The 16,930-nt window shown below is 42.9% G+C and overlaps 1 protein-coding gene across 1 annotated transcript; it reads right to left on the bottom strand.

Moving 5' to 3' along the window:
• Positions 1–2,885: 2,885 nt before the first annotated feature.
• Positions 2,886–9,296, bottom strand: FUT4 (fucosyltransferase 4). The gene has a single exon (XM_037029760.1). The coding sequence runs from the start codon at positions 8,959–8,961 to the stop codon at positions 7,420–7,422; it is 1,542 nt and encodes a 513-aa protein (XP_036885655.1). The 5' UTR covers positions 8,962–9,296; the 3' UTR covers positions 2,886–7,419.
• Between the last annotated feature and the right edge of the window lie 7,634 nt (positions 9,297–16,930).

The raw sequence follows: 16,930 nt of genomic DNA, 5'->3' as shown, positions 1-16,930 counted from the left end.
TTGTATATTAGAGAAAATTATTTTATTTATCTGGTTACTTGTTTATTTTCTGTTTCTTCCATATAGTTCCACCATGAGGACTTGAAATTTATGTGTTTGCTACTTTATCCCCAGAACGAATCAGGGCTCAGCATTTGGCAAAGAACTTACTGAATGACTGAAGATGCTTGAAGACCATGAGAAAATTCCCCTTCGTTTTTCATTCTCTGCTTTATATTGTCCTATCAGTTCATACTTTTACATAAAAATGTCATTTCAAATCTTTATTCACCTTTTCCAAATGACTCAGCAACTTTGGCAATTATGAAAACAGAATACAAAATCGCTATTCTGATACTTTGTAATACACATAAATAAACTTGAATCTTGCTTACTAAGTGCAACTTGATCACTGCTTAGAGTCTAGGCCCTAGACAAATACACTTAATAAACAAAGCAGTATATTACAACCATAATCCCAAGAGAATGCAAATGGAATTTCAAGCAGAATGGCAGGTTGCTAAAGGTAATGTCTAAATAATTGTGGCGTGTGGTATATGCTACTTGTGGTATATGCTACATGCTTACAGAATTTCTAGGCAATAAAGGGCCTTGATAAATCTTTCAAGAAGGGACAGAGTATGAATAATTTCCAAGAGTGCTATATAATACTTTTATTATAAAACAATGAAAAAAGTTTAGAATTGCATTAGTCATTCTGGAGTACTGCTGCCAAAGTGTTTTCAAATAGAATGAGGCAGACATTCTACTGAGAATGTCTGAGTAAAGACATTCCTTTTTGTGGAGGTGGGGGGCACTTCAAGGGGAGTTTATATTAAGACTGGTGGAAAGAATAAATATCATACAGAAAAAGTATAAAAAGAAAGGAGAAAATGGATTTTTAAAAATTGGAAACTGAAAATGGCATCTAAATTACTGAGGATTTTCTGTTCAATTATGTATGGAACATGATAAATAGATGCTCATTTAAAAGTGTACTTAGAAAGCTATGGCCAGTGTGGCTTACTTGGTTGAAGTGTTGCCCCATAAACCAAAAGTTTGTGGGTTTGATTCCCTGTCAGGGCACATACCCAGGTTGTGGGTTTGATCCTGATGTCTGTCTGTCTCTCTCTTTCTCCCACTCTCTCCAAAAAAACAATGAAAATGTTCTCAAGTAAGAATTGGTGAAAATAATCAGGTAAATAAGTGTTGAGAGTATCATACTTGTACCTTTCAGAAAGAACACAAAGAAGACTTAATTTGTGATAAAGGAATTTCAGTCCTGACATGTAAGGACTCTGGCTCCTTGGATGCTCTGCTGAGAGCTTGCTTTGTTTTCCTCTCAAATTCTGTGATTCTGCACATGATCCATCACATCTATGATATATAACTTTATTACTGCAACACTAATATGTTAGGATTACCTGTCAACAAGTCTGTTTCTCCCACTAGAACATACACTTTTTGAGTGCAGAGTCCTTGCTTGAGTGTTACCTACACCCCCAAATCCTGGCCACAGAAGGCACTGAAGCAATGTTTGTGTTTGTTGTTGAATAGTCCCTTTCTCTCCCTTTTAAAAGTAATTCAAATTAAATTCTTAGCTCTCCTGTTCAAATAAGGCATGATATTTTAGCATATTTAGGTAAGATTCAATTATTTCTAGGAACATTAATTCAAAGATCCCAAAAATTCAACCCTTTACAACTTAATTGGCAATGGTTTTATAATAGGGGTTCCACATGAGACTATTAAGTTTATTAAATGTACTGAGTCCTTTGACTATTCTTCAAGGAGTCAACTGGTGATTATGGCTATCTAAAACAAACACATCTCCCAAAGGGTGGATATTTAGTATAGTTGAAGTATGCCACCTGGGAATTTTTTAAAAACTGCGGTGAATGTCATTTTTCCAAGGTGAAAAAAGAAGCATTCATAGGAGTTCAAGAAGCTGTTGTAATGAATCAAGAGTTTTTTACTTCTGCTGAAATGTTAGTTTATTCCTCAGTAAGTCCCTGACTTTCCCTGTCAGTGAGTTTGGACTTCTTGATTTCATTCTCCATTTACCAACAGATGCTGCGTTTCAAGCTGGAACAAAGGTTTCTTTTTGGAAGAGTGGCATTGAATGGGTGCTTTTACACTACTCCCTAGTTCTCTGTGCATGTTCCTCCTTTCCACCACCTCCTTGGTTGTCACTGAACCTGTATCTTTCCTCTCCGTTCTTTCTAATCTTGTTTTCTCTTCAAGCACATCTTGTTCACTTACCCCAATATCTTTCCCTTTTCCATTTTTTCTCTTCATTCCCCATCTGTAGTCACCGTCTGTTCTACTTTACAGTCTGCTTTTGTGTTTACTCCTTTGCTACTGAATCCTCTGTATTTATTGTTCCTCTTCTACCCTCAGCTGGCCATCATCATTTTTCATAATCTGGAGTGAAATGAGCATGTCAGCATGTATGTGTTGAAGGGAAAGCAGAGAAAATATTCCAATTTCTTATTTTCAATTCCCCTTTCAATAATTTGAGCACCAGCTATTAGGAAAGATGCTTCCACCAACGATAACATTCCCAGGCTTTATTCCACCTGTTTAAAGATGCATTTTTTTTTCAGTTAGTGGAAAGGAGCTAGAGACGGTTCCGAGAGGACATCAGGGCACTTAGTAAATGGGAAATAGAAAGAGTCTATAATTCATGCCCTTGAAGATGAGTCACCAGCAAGAAAGACAAGAGGACAAGCTGAGTAGGACCTGGCAAGACTCAAGAGGAGGCGAAGCATCACACTTCCGTTACCAACCTGGAACCAATGAGTTTACAAAACCCTATGACCAAGAAAACCCCATGTGCCATGGCGAAACACATTAATGCCTGGGCATACACATTATAAACAGAGAGTCATTTTCCATCTCATCACTTTATTTTGCCAAAATAACCCAAACATGTATACATAAATTATTGATTTGTTGTATGAATGTGTCACATAAAAGTCCCTGAGACATAATCAAGAATGACTTGAAATGTATTCAATGCAATTATTCACTGCACTAATTACCAAGGACTCGGCTCCCTTCCCTGATATCTAGAGTATGTGACACTAAATCAGAATCTCCCTCTCTGGTGCCTGCTTTTCTGGCAATTTACTGCTGTGCAGTAAGTCATTTACAGGCTGCAAGGAAGGCACATTAGAAGGCGAATGAGTTCTCAAAGCCCTAGGGTGCCAGTTAGTAGAACGATAGCAACTGGAACCTTTGGTCCCAAGAGAAGATCTTGTATAACCCCCTCATTTTGCAGTTCAAGTACTGAGGCTCAAAGCAGTTGTGACTTGCACGAGCATGGCTGGTTCTGCCACTACTGCTGCAACCTCAGGTGAGTCCCACATGGGTGTGGACCTCAGCTCCTCCTTCTGTAAAACGGGACTGGTGATGCCCCAGCAAACGTCTGCCAGGTGCTTCCTACATGCCAGACACTGTACAGAGTACTTTAACTGGGTCTTATCTAATTCTCCCAACGCCTCCATAAATTATATATAATTACCTGTAACTAGCGATGAATATCAAAACCCAGAAAGGTTAAATAATTTGCCCAATATAAGACAATAAAGAAATCTTACAGGATTGGTCTAGGAACCCAAGGATATCTGCCTCTAAAAATTTTAAATTACAATCTTTAAATCCCTCCTAAGAAACCCCCACCATACAGGTTCTCAAATTCCTTATACCTCTAAGAGCCTAGAACTGAGTTGACAAACGATGACTTGGGCCAAGTCCAGGCACCGAATTTGTTTATGTGTTGTCAGTGGCTGATCCTGCACCACAGCAGCTTAGATAAGTAGTGGCACAGAGACTGCATGGCCTGCAAGATCTGAAATATCTACTTTCTGGGAAAACCTGAAATACTTACTTTCTGGCCTAGAGCCTTGAAAATGTAGAGCATTCTGTAACTGTATAGCACTTTACAATGTACGAAGCTCCCTGGTGCACATCATCACATTTAATCCTTGTTTTGTAGGGGCAGTCATGCATTATAGAGGAGAAAGCTTAACTCTCAGAGTTTAATTAGGCCGTGCCTAATAAGGCCACAGGGGCAGAGAGTGTGACAGAACCCCATATCCAGGTGCTGACTCCAAATTGCAAGCTCTTTCCATGAGGCCACCCTGTCTCCTGTAAATTACTGCCAGGGAAGGGCTTGGAAGCTGGAAGGACCTGTGAATACTGAAAGCGAGTCAGACTGTCTTCCTGATGCAAATGTCATTCCAGGGGCACTCACGCAATTAGAGTCACCAAGTGCTAAAAATATTAAACTTGTAATAAGTGTACAGAAAAGCTTATAGGTGAAAGGAAGGACATGACAATTCTAGAAGACACTTTGAAATCTATATGATGCATGCATATGCATTTTGTATCAATGCTTGTGAAAATTTAACCTGCTCAATTTAGAATATGAAAAATAAAATACCATAAAATGAATTGCCATATTTCTCTTGCTCTTTGATGAGATGAGCCTTAAAGAATACTCTGTTGTATACCAAAAACTTTCAAATAAATAAAAATGCAAGTATACCTTCCTCATGCTAAATAGTTAATAAATATGTGGTTAGTTTTAAACAGACAATACTAAGGAGAACATTAATAAAACAATAGTTACTTATTTAACTATGTAACTTAACCAGAACCAAACAAAACAATTTTTTTTTTGCTTGGAATTCACTTTCACTTCCAATTCTTAAAATCAAGCTAAAATTCTGGGCAGATTACATTAAATCTCAATTCAAAAGCAACTTGTGAGATGATTGGGCTTTTCATAGTTAATGAGATAAGAAAATCTGAAAAACCACTAAGGGGGAAATTAAAGCATGTTAGGCTGTCATATGTGGCACAAGTGCCGGAGCCCATTCATATTGCCACAGATTTGTTTGCAATATGTCATTGTCATGTACTGCCTTCACAGATTTAGCACCCTTATTTACTGCTTTTTAAATTTTTAATTTCTTTTAAACAGGATAAAAATAATCTTACAAGATTTAGTTCTTTCTCTTATCTTTTTCTTAAGAATTACTGATAATTTTAAAATTTATTTGACAAAACATTTTTTTGAGCAAAGTGTAGGTGTGTCTATAGTCTGCAAATTTAAATTCAATCTAAATGGCAACGATGACTTTTGAAATAATAGGCTTAGCTTTAGGGATTCATTTGAGATACACAATAGGAGGCCCTTTTTATTTCGGATGTATTCTATAACATACCTTAAAATTTCATTTTAACATGTAAATAGACATGAACATACCCTGAGATCATTATAGGGAAAGAAGGAAAAATAAATAAATCTCTTCCTCTCCAACTGAGTGACTACCTTTACCTATTTTGTTTCCTGAAATGTTCACAATGAGCTCTGAAGTATTTTCCTCCCCCATTTCACAGATGAGGGAGCTGAAGCTCAGGGTCATTACTAATTTGCCTTAAGTCACACTGCTGGAATTCAAATCTAAGCCAGATCACCTTCAAAACCCAAACTCTCTCACTGCCCCATGTAGATTCCCAATAAAACCAAGGTCATTGGCCAATATCTCATAAATACTCATTTTAAGGATAGAATTTTCCCTGTTTCTTTATTGGCTGGCTGATACTTTATCATTGTAATTCTGTTCCTGCTATAGTATTTTAATAAGGACATTTTATTCAGATTTTAATTCTTCCTTTTAAGGATAAAGAGAATTGGAGCACTTTCTGGATTTTAATGAGCTTTTAGTGAGTCTACAACAAATGCAGAAATAAAACTATGATTCAGCTCATTGTAGTAGTCAAATGTAAAACTACTGTTTACAGCAGAACCCTGTGTGAACCTAATTAACCTTGGACCCTACCCGCAATAATTAGTCATGGAGAATCTTTATTATAATAAATCAAAAAGAAATATAAACTGTTATTTCAGGCTGTAAATCTACTGGCTTTCTAATAATTCATTTATGATCTATATCACTAAGAAAGTCACTTTAAACAAGTAGGTTCTGTCAGCTAATGTACCCAAGTTCACTGATTACTTGTTGGTAGTGGTAGACTTTAAGAACTTCAAAGAGAGGAACATTGCCTTACATATTTTTGTCTTTCCTGTGGCACCCCAAGTCCAGTTGTTTGGCACAGAGTAGGCACACAGTAACACCTATTGAACATGTTGCTCAAACCACTTTTAAAGTCAATGCATGTATTTTCAAACTTGGTCCCAGGCACAGTCTCAGGGGCATTGGAAATGTGAGGCTCCATGTTCTACTATGCAGACCAGGAGGGAACCTGCTGGCCCCAGAAGAACTGCAGGTTTAACTTTGAATGAAAGACAAGGAACATCACAGACACTAATTTAGTTCCATTCCCTAGCAACTAAACATTAAACAAGAAACTGACAGATAGAAACAAACACTGCTATTAACACAGTAATGATTCCATAATACAGTACAGTCTCATTGTTCTGCAGACAAGTAATGCCAGCATCTCTAGAGGATTGATATTCCAGTTTAAATTTCAGGTCCAGTAGACACAAAATAAGTAATTTTGCGGAAAGTGGCACTGTGGCTTCCTTTTTTATCTGTAAACAGAGTCTGTATTTCTGGCAAGAGGGGAGAAGTCTGCTTCTGATTAATTTTCACGTCTGTAATTTTAATATGCGTTTAAAAAAATCTAGGTTGTAGAAAAAATAGACAAGAGATTAGTTAGGGCATGATTATTCACATTGTAAAGGGATTCTCCATAAGGATTTATTAAATACTGAACTATCCCTAGGGCAGTGGATTCAGGGTGTGATTGAAAAGCAGCTTTTCCGGAATACATTTGTGTAGAGAGGTACACATATATTCATCTTAACTCTTCTCCAGGGACAATCCAGCATCTTGTTTCCATTCACGGAGCAGGGGAACCAATATTATGGTCAACGGATTCTTGGAGGACCCCCTCACCTTTGTTAGGCGCTGAGACTTTGAGGAATTCCACCAAGGAGAAAGAACCTTTTGCGGCCACAGTACCATTCACAGCAAGGCTCTTCCTAAAACCAGGGGTTTGCTGCACATGGGCCCAGTGAAATGTGAAAGGAGGAACAGTGTGTATGACATTGTACTAAGCACAGGCCACAAATATGACTTGCGGCAGATGAGGAAATTCAGAGCAACTGACTCAATGGCTTCTTGTAGTCAAGTAATTTCTTCATCTCTACACTGGTTAGTTACAACGCCAGGAAGGGCCTCCTTCACTCCTGAAGAGGGAGCCCAACTGCTACTTGCCCAAACAATATTAAGAATGGAACTGGATCTTACCCACCCAATCTCTGTGCTGAATTACATTGGCAAATCACCTTTATTTCCGTTAGTAAAACTTAGTTTCATGATTTGACATTCAAGGCGATGCACGGCAGAGGATGTAAACGCTGACGACTTGACCTCCCTGGGTGTAACCTGGTGTGTGGCTTCACCGCTCAAACCAGCGAGCCAAGTTGCTTATGCTCTGGGGCCGGTCCCCGGCCCTCTGCACAGCCTGGCAGGCCCGGCACCAAGGCTCGTCCCAGAAGGAGGTGATGTGCACGGCATAGCTCCGGCGCCAAATGAAGTAACGACGGTAGACTGCTGGATTTCGGTCGAGGAAGAGCAGGTAGGCAGCCAGGGAAGAGGCATTAGGGAAGTCGTCCACGTGGATGAAGGCACCTCGGGGCACAAAGCGCTCATAATTGGCACGGTTGGGGCCCAGCACCACTGGTACGGTCCCAGCTAGCAACGCGTTGCGCCAGAGCTTCTCAGTGATATAATCCTGATGCTGTGAGTTCTCGAAGGCTAGATAAAACTTGTAGCGGGCAACCGTGTGCAAAAGGCCAATGTCAGGCACCGGCCTCCGGGTCCCACCCTTGCCAAACACGTCCACCGACACGTGCTGCCTCAGCTGGTGGTAGTAGCGGACCCGGGCATGGCGCTCATCCCAGTTGCTCACCACCCAGGCCACCAGCCCCCGTTTCCGAGCCAGCGGGGGTACCAGGCCTTGTGGCTGGTCGCTGGGATGGGTCCTGGGGTACAGGTAGCCATAAGGCACAAAGACGTCTGAGTCAGCCCGGTAGGAGAGCGTCCAGTTGAAAAGGTTACCTGCCAGGTTTCGCAGCCCCGGGGAGTGGGAGGGCGACTCAAAGTTCATCCACACCCAGCGCTGGCCCGGGGGCCTGGGGCCTGACGCGGTCAGGGCTTCAGCGGTGTCCCCATCCAATACCCGCAGCTCCAGCTCCTCTGCCGAGCGCACCCGGACTCCCCAGGGCGGGGGCCAGTCCAGGGGTCCCTTCACAAAGTCTCGGTGGTGGAAAAGCACAGCCTGAGCTTCCCCGTAGGTGGTACGGTCGGTGAGCAGGCGGCAGCCGCTGATGTTGAAGCGCATCCAGCAGTCGGGGGGCGGCCTTGTGGCCCTACTGTGCCCAGTGAAGGGATCCCACCACAGCAGCACGCCCACTGGCCGCGGCGGGGCGTTGGAGGTCCAGGACAGCTGCGGGAGCTGCCCCCAGCAGGCGTAGGCAACCAGGACCGTGCATAGCAGGCCAGCGGCCGCCAGAGCTGAAGTGGACCGTGGCAGACCCCGCGCTCGCCACCGGCAGGCCACCAGACCCCATGGCACCCCCATGGTGCGCGCGGACAGAGCAGCCACCGCTGGCCGCACGTCCCCAAGCGTGGAGCAGCGGCGGCCGCTCTCATACTGCCACTGTGGTTCTAGCCGTCTGACTCTGGATCCAGAGAGGGCGGTCCCAGAATCCCAAGGCGCGCGGATTCTGCTCCCCTCCCCGCAACTCCCCGCGGGGCGTGCCGCCAGCGCGAGGTGAGCAAACCCAGCACCCCAGCCGGGCGCCGCCTTGTCCTTCCCCTCCATAGTGCCCCCAGACTGACCCGGCCGGCCAAGACCTGGGCGTTTCCTGCTGCGCCTCCACTCACTCCCCTCCCCCTCCATTGCTCCCGGACTGCCGGCTGCACCCCATAGGCTCATCACCGGTTACTCCGTATCCCTTCTCAGGGGATCCCAGGCCTTTCTGGGTGAGCCCACCGCTCTAGCCTAGTGCCCGGGCCTGCCCGGAGCTCCTTCCCAAATAAGTCCCGGGGCTCAACCTCTGTGGCCGGAGCGCGCGCCTTCAAGTGAATAGGAGCAGGGCGCGCGACAACCTTCAAAAGCCGCTGTGGCGCGAGAGCTGGCGCAGGCACCTAGGGAAGGTGAGCCCGCGGTGCCCAGCTTCCTGGCTGAACGGAAGAGCAGAATCCACTTCCTCTCTCACAGCCCTGCAATGGCCAGCGACGCCTGCAGGAGAGAGTGGTCCCGAGAGTCGTCAGTGACCTAGACCTTGTGACCCAGAACTTGTGACCTAGACAGGCCAGTTGTGCAATCATCTTCCCTCCGCACACCACAGAGGTTTTGCATTTTGTGAAACCAATTTTTAAGGTGAATAGTTAAACCCTACTACCATCAGAACATTCCTTTTGCCTACCGTCCCAGCAGAGAGTAATCAAACTTTTTTTGAGCAAGGGAAACACGGTTTTCCCTCTGTTTCAGCACAGAACACTTCTGACGGCCTCAGCTCACAGCAGTCTTTGGACTGGGGCTGAGAGGGCTCATTAAAAGATAAGGCTCTTCTTGAGCCTTTGTCCTCAGGGAGCTTCCTGCCTATTCAGTGAGGCGAATGAGTGAACATCACCAGTAATTTTACTAAGCATTTAAGAAACAATTTCGGCATTTAAGATTATGCAAAATACTCTGAACTATAAACTGATGACCAAAAGAAATATTGTAGCACGAAAGTTTAGGATATAAAGGATAAATATCATGCTTGCCTCTCCAGGTTTATCAATGAGGAAACAATGGAGACACTTACTTCTAGAGTCACTTGAGGAATTCTTTCCTTTATGGCTTGAATTTGGATTTCTGAGTTTTGACTTTTGCTTATGTTATTAAACGTTTATTTGGTGAAATTCTAAATAGGCCGTGGATGGGCTGATGACCTAGGGAGGCAGTTTCGAGAAAACATTTGGTAGATCACAGGTGTGCAACAGTGGTGCCCGGCCCCTGCCCCTGTCAGTGCCATGTCAGTTACAGGATGTTAGGGGAGAAATAGACTTTCTGGGTAAGGGGCCAACCTGTCAGAGGTGTTTGATGTTGCGATGTTGCGCATACAGAAAATACACTTGGGGTTGCCATTTGGATTTTTTGTGAACTTTCTCATTAAAAATCAAATCCAGATTGTAAGTGCTTCCCTAAAAATGGTTTCAGGCGGCACTGCCTGCTGGCCTGCAGTGACGGTTTGGGAGCCGGGTGGACAGTGTAAGGTGCTCTGGCTGTACCTATCAGCCCAGTGTCACTCTTCTACACGCTAACACCTTTTAAAATGTTTCTATTTCTTTAAATTTCATAGAATCGTTTTCAAGCTAGTTAAGCAATATGTCACTGAAATCAGGAATTTCGGTGATTCTCTGTTATTTTTTATTATAAAGAAAAGGTATAAGTGCACAAATAACTTTTTTCAGCCAAATGAAGGGAGTATTAGCCTTTCTTTTTATGCAATTCAAAAATCTACACTCATGCATGATTCTCCCCCACTTTAGTTACATAGTATGTGATAAATAGAGCCTAACGCTGCATCCAGTGTATGATAGGTAGTCATTTGATAAATGTTCACCTGCTTGTTTGGTTCCTCCCCATACACCCAATTTTCCTTTAAGTCCTTTGGATATTCCAATGAAGCCCACAGGATTTTACACATCCTTTCTCAGGCCCAATCACCCAGAGAGCCCGCCCTATCCAGCACGGGGAGGGGGGGGGAGGGGGCGGTGCTGCACCACCCTCTGTCATTGTTTCAGGCTTAAGTCAGGCAGAGGAGGCAAGATAGCCAAGGAGTTCTTGGAGACTTCTCGAAGATAGACTGAGGGCTCAGGCTTCATCAAAGCCCAGGGGCGAGGGTCCACCCCCCCTTTCTACATAGCCCCTCAAGTTCTCCCCTGGGGCCTCCATGTAATCATGCTTGTCTTAGGTGATTTCCCCCCTTGGGGAATCTTACCCATCATTGGCTAACAGATCAAGCATTGGAGGCCAGTTATGGAAAAAGGAGCAGAAGCGGCGCTCCTGCCAGGGAAATAAGCTTTGTCTCCTTAGTGACTTATGGTGCGAAGGTCACTCACTCAGCCTGAAACCAGGCAGGGCAGTTCCCAACACAACCCCAGCTGTGCCATGGTGCTGGATGTCGGCCCACTTTCCTCCTGGTGGCTGGTGCGGCTGAGGGAATGCCGTACAATACTTTTTATCATTATTTTAGAGGGTACTATTTCTTTTTATCAAAAAAAAGTTTGTTGTAAAATAGTATGCCATGTTACGCTGGTAACAGTCTCACCCATCTCATCTTTACCCTGTGTGAGTACATTGTTTCCCTCTGGTTTAATCTTGTGGAGTTTTTTTGTACAGTAACATGCTGTACAGGCTTGTAGCCTAGATCAATAGAGAGTAGCAGCTAGGTTTGTGTAAGTACACTTTTACGATGCTCTCACAAGGACAAAATTGCATAAGGACACATTATTCGGAACACATCTCCATTATCAAGCAGCACAGGACTGTACTGATTAAAGGTCATAGGCATTGATTTATTCACAGGGCAATGATTAGTCTTAAAAAGAGTGGAGAGGTGGAGGAGAAAGGCATTAAGGAAAAGGAATAATGCCAGGTGTTCTCATTTATTCCTCTAACCAACTGGGAAACAGGATGAAAAACACTATCTCTACCTTCAATAATCTGTAAGAGAAACAGACAGGAAAGAGGGAAGGGATCATGTGGAAGGCTTTGAGAAAGTTGCTCCTGAAATAATTAAAAAGTATTGACGTGGGGGAGGGAGAGCACTGAGATGTGTGGTCTTAACAAAAGGGGCAGCACATGCAGAGACCAAGCAGAGAACTGGGATGGTAGGTTAGGGATTACTAGGGTTTAGTTTGGCTATGGAGATGCAGTTTTATCCTGAAGGCTGGGGAGAGTCTTTTAAAGGTTTTAATAAACCAAGGGCGCAAGACAGAACTTAGAATTTTTAAAAGCTTATTTGTGAGAGGAGGTGAGTACATGGAAGGGGAGATGAGGCAGGCTTCGGGTGTGCTGGCCGAGTGTGTTGACACAGGCCCTAGATTAATGAGTGTGTTTGCTGGGGAAACTCATCAAGCTACATGCGTACACATGTACGTCAGTTCAGGAAAACATTTTAAATAAAAATCATTCTGTCGTTAATAAAGGATGCATTGGGTATTAAGGCCAGGATAAGAGTAGAAATAAGTCCAGTTGGAAAGTTATCGCTGTAATTTAGATGTGAAATTAAAAGGGCCTTGACTAAGACAGTGGCTGTGAGAATAAGAAAGAAAAGTAAAGGAGAATAGAGTCGCAGGTACCAAGAAGCCAGTCCCAAACACAGATACTCTGACAGGAGTGTATGGCCTTGTATTACTGAAATGACCTGTCAGTATCTGTGTTCCCCACCTAGAATGTGGGTAGGTATCAGGAGGGATTGACTATATGAATGACCAACTGGGACCTTAAGAAGCCCCTTAAACTTTCAGTGTAAAATGCTACATTTGTATTAATCAGAACTCTGGTGACAGGCATTACAAACTCGATCCAATTAGGCTGGCTCTCATTGGTCCAACCTGAACCAAGTACTCATTTGTGGTCAAAGGAACTCAAAAGAGTTTAGACCCTGTTTTGGAGGTATGGTAGAATTAGCTCCATCTAAATCTCAAGGACCAACAGTGGGGGGAGGGTAGTTCCCCAAAAGAAAAAATGCTGTTACTTATAGAAGAGGTCAGCAGGCAAAAACGACATAGCTGAATGTAAAGAATTATTATTATTCTAAAGGAACTCTAAATTCCTTAGAACTTTATAAACGTTCTATGATTCTTTTAAAATTAGTAACAATAAATATATGATTCTTTGTGTATTTAAAAGGCCTCTTCAACTTCCACAAAATATTAAGACAGGATAGTAAGAAGCTAGGAAAATTCCTCAGCAAGTGGAATGGGGAAACTGAGACAAGAAAATTAAACAAGGCCAAACAATTGAAGCAACTTACCACCAGCTGGTGAATCACCAAAACCTTGTCTCCCCTAACCAAGGACACTTAAAAGCAAATGGTTACACCTCTTCTCCCCCGTGGAAGAGGACTGACCTCCCTGGCCATAAACCACAGGTGTGGGGAGGAGAGGAACAGTAGTGCAAACAGAGAGAACACCAGACCAAAGCGAGCCACCTGGGGAGAAGCAGCACGACTCCCCCTTCAGCTCCTGCTCTCAAAAGAGACAGCACATCTGTGTCCCATTAGAAACCACCCCCCAGATTCCCACGTTTCCCCAATATAAATTTGCTTCTGAAAGCTTAGATGAGGTGGATGTGAAGGTTTTTACCTGCCACCTTCTTAGAGTGCTGGCCTCTGATATTAATAGAAGCACAATTATAATCCAATCCCTGTCTCTGCTTTTTGGCTAAATGGTGACAGGCACCAGGAGCCCTGACTTGGTTGCCTTCTGGTTCCAATATTACACAGAAAGAGCTGGCTTTCAGTTGCAAACATGAAGACAACAAGGTCAGGTACGAAGGTGGGTTTTTGGAGCCTGGGGCTTGATAAAGCAGCGTAGAAGAGAGCTTTATAAATTGAGGCTTATCAGTCTATCCAAGTATGACCCGTTCAGTTCAAAAATGTAACATAGGACACAATTCTCTGGGGGCAAGAACCAGGCCAACTGGGGTTCCTAGAAGTCTGACTCATTCTTTGTTCTTCTTTGGGAAAATTGTTCATTTTAAGCTTGTCTTCAAGCTCCTCAACACAGACAGTTGGTATCTCCTAGGGAAGCACCAGGACACAATCCCAGGGCCTTGGGTCTGCTCCCCAGCCCCAGGCTCTGCTGGCTTAGGCTCCATGAGGCTCCATGAAGCTGGCCTAGTCCTCAAGTGGTTGCTCCTTTTGATTGGATCTGAGATGTTTCTGACTTAATATTGACCTGCTAAGTATACTTTCTATTTTTTCTTTCTTTAAGAAAGAAAAGAGCGATTCAGAGTCCTCTCAGTATTATGTACTTAACCAGGAGATGGGGCGCAGCCAGTAAACAGGTGTGGTTAGAAAGTTTAATCCGTACAAAAATAGGTGGAGATTGTTTCCTTTGGCAGACGAGTATGAAAATGATTGTTAAAAATTAGTAAGACTCGTTGTGTAGGTTCAACAACAATCCACAATTTATTGTTATTGCCCTATTAAACCTTTGATAGAAAAATAAACCTAACACTAACTTATAAGGCCTTTTCTTTTTTTCCAAGTGCAAAAACTTACTTTCCATGAAAAACATTGTTATGAATAGTCAATATGAGAACTTGCTGTTTATTTTAGGGTTTTACTCTTTTGCACAGTCAAGTTTTTCCTGCACACTTATGGGGCTGAACAGGTAATGCAAGAATTTTGGACGTTCAGAAAAATGTACATAGTGAGATTTTGACTAGGGTCAGGAATATTTGTATGATATTTTAAATATACAGAGGATTTGCCTCTGTATTCCTCTTGTTGATCTACTCTTGTTTTAAAATACAGATTATTTTCAGTCACTTGTAACAATTATGGAATACAAGACTCACACAAAAGAAAATTATTTTGATGGTGAAATGAACGTGTAAATATCACACAGTGCAATGCCTGGTACATATGAGATGTTTAATCAATATTTATTAAATAGACAAATACACAAATGAGTGAATAGATACTGCTTATTAATTATACATTTCACGAAGCACTTATGAAACAACTCAATTTCTGCTCATGAAGATTATGCAAAAGACTTGGGACTATAAAATGATGACTCTGATTTAAAAAAAATAGCTACCAAGTGTAGGATAAAAACGGTAAGTATCATGCTGGCCTTCCCAAATCCTCCTCAGGTTCACCAGTACTAACTTCTTATCCTCCACCCAAGTCTACTTTACCTGGGTCCTCAGTCAAGTGGGTTAGCACAAACTCTGCGCCATTTCAGGAACTCCGGTTTCTCTGATCTGGGCTTGCTATAGCACTGCCCTGTATCAGTACCTATGTGTGGCCACACTCAGGGCAGCCAGACCCTAACTCAAGGATGGAGAAAGGGATCTTGACTTGGCTGCCCCTCCCCCTGTTCTGACCTACTTCTCACACAGACCCAGGGCACAATTCACAAAAGAAAATGGAAGGAAGATGCATTTTCCCCAGAAGTCAGGTAATTCTACCTTCATTAGTAAATTCCCCCAAGCAGTTAGTCAAACCATAGCAGTGATCAGACTGAGTTCTATCACGCTCACTCCTGTGAGTCCTCCACTAAGAGGGGTCTGACCCACTTGAAATACTAAGAAATACTGTTGGATTAGAGGAAACAAAATTAGTGACCTGTAAATGATTTGGGGAAAGTGTGGAAACAGAAGGTCAGGTACGAAGGTGGGATAAAACAAGAGTTAGCAACAAGAGTAAACAATTTGGCAAGGAAAAAAACCATTCCTGAAGAAGTAGGACAGCCAAATTTTACAGGTCCAGATTAAGCTTGTTGTAGCCAAATATACCCCAGCCCAGAAGTCTTACATGATGCATGAAAGTGAAATCACACTGAAAATGTTGGTTATGATAGGATTCTTTTCATCCACTCCACAATGAGTCTCTGGTCTCTAGTTACCCTCAGTAATGTTTAGTGCAGTCCACCAAATACTCAGTCTAGGGAGGAAGAGAAAGGCAGGTGACTAAACACTGTCCAGTCATGTCTAGGGGAATTGCAGAAGCTCCTTCTATCCTGGTAGCACCACTGGGCTCTGCAAGAAAAGGCAACGTCTTTCTTGAGTGAGCTCACTGTTCAAAGACTTAATTTCCTGGATCACTTAAGACAGTAGGGAAATGGCAGCAACTCTTCAAGTCAGAGAAGTTAGATGTGAACGATAGTGGGAGATACTGACTGACCCCTGTTTACAGAGCCCGCCGTGCATCCCTCCCACCACCGAACAGCTCTTTTGGCTCTTCGGGCTCCCTTGAAGCTCCCCTGGGCATATTTCTCAGTTCCCAGTTTAAGAAAGAAGATTGTTAGATTGTTGTTAGATTTTGATATGATGACCCCAGGATTTGCTGTGTTCCTTTGAAAAATAAAATACTTCAGTTTTGTCTTTACTTTGATATATTATGACATGACTCTTGTCCTTACCAGCTGGTAGAGCTGTTTCTAAAGTGTTTACCAAGAAATACAGGACTGAGAATTGTCCTATAATGACATTAGAGTCAGACCTTGCTTGAACTTATAAATCTGCACAAGTATAACTTCATGCAATAATGTTTACTAATGCCAGTCATGTGCCAGGCACATGAGGTACAGCTGAACAAACAGGCCAACATTTCATTGTGGGACAGCTGGCTACTGTACTCAACCCACCCACGTAAATTCTAACTTTAGAGCAAGTCCGGAGCAAAAGAGTCTGAGGGTTGATGTGAGAAGCTGTGATGTGTTCGGACTGCACACTTGTCTCTTGAAGTACCATTTCCTTGATTACCTTGTCACTTTGCCCTTTGTCACTTCTGTATTGATCCAGTGTCACTGTGAGTGTAGGAAGTTCTTTCAGGGCTCTGTGTTGGAATCTTTCTCATCTCCATTTACAATTAGTTTAAGCAAAGTTTGTCCGATTTTCAATGGTAAGGGAAGCAGGTTTCAGTTGCGGGGAGGGGCTAGACATGAGTCTCTTCCCCCCCATAGTTCCCACTCTCTCTCCTTCAGTTGTAGAGACGTGGGGTTATAAACCAGAACCAGTGAGCCTGCACACGGGCTCCAAGCAAGCACTATAATTAAGTCAGATAAAACGAAAGGCATTTGTGTTAGTAAGAATTCTTTTGGTTACAGTTACAGTGACTTACAGGAGGCAGTTTTAGACAAAAAGTTGGGGTGGGGGTGCAAAATTTGCTGCC

This window comes from Sturnira hondurensis, unplaced genomic scaffold (genome assembly GCF_014824575.4).
Source record: "Sturnira hondurensis isolate 20B ecotype Veracruz unplaced genomic scaffold, ASM1482457v3 Scaffold0020489, whole genome shotgun sequence".
Taxonomy (NCBI): Eukaryota; Metazoa; Chordata; class Mammalia; order Chiroptera; family Phyllostomidae; genus Sturnira; species Sturnira hondurensis.
The sequence above is the reverse complement of the archived record's forward strand: the minus strand, read 5'-3'. Positions and strand labels throughout refer to the sequence as shown.

What these genes read in the sequence shown, in the direction of transcription:
- FUT4 (XM_037029760.1), bottom strand. Translation starts at nt 8,961, where the DNA reads ATGAGCCTATGGGGTGCAGCCGGCAGTCCGGGAGCAATGGAGGGGGAG.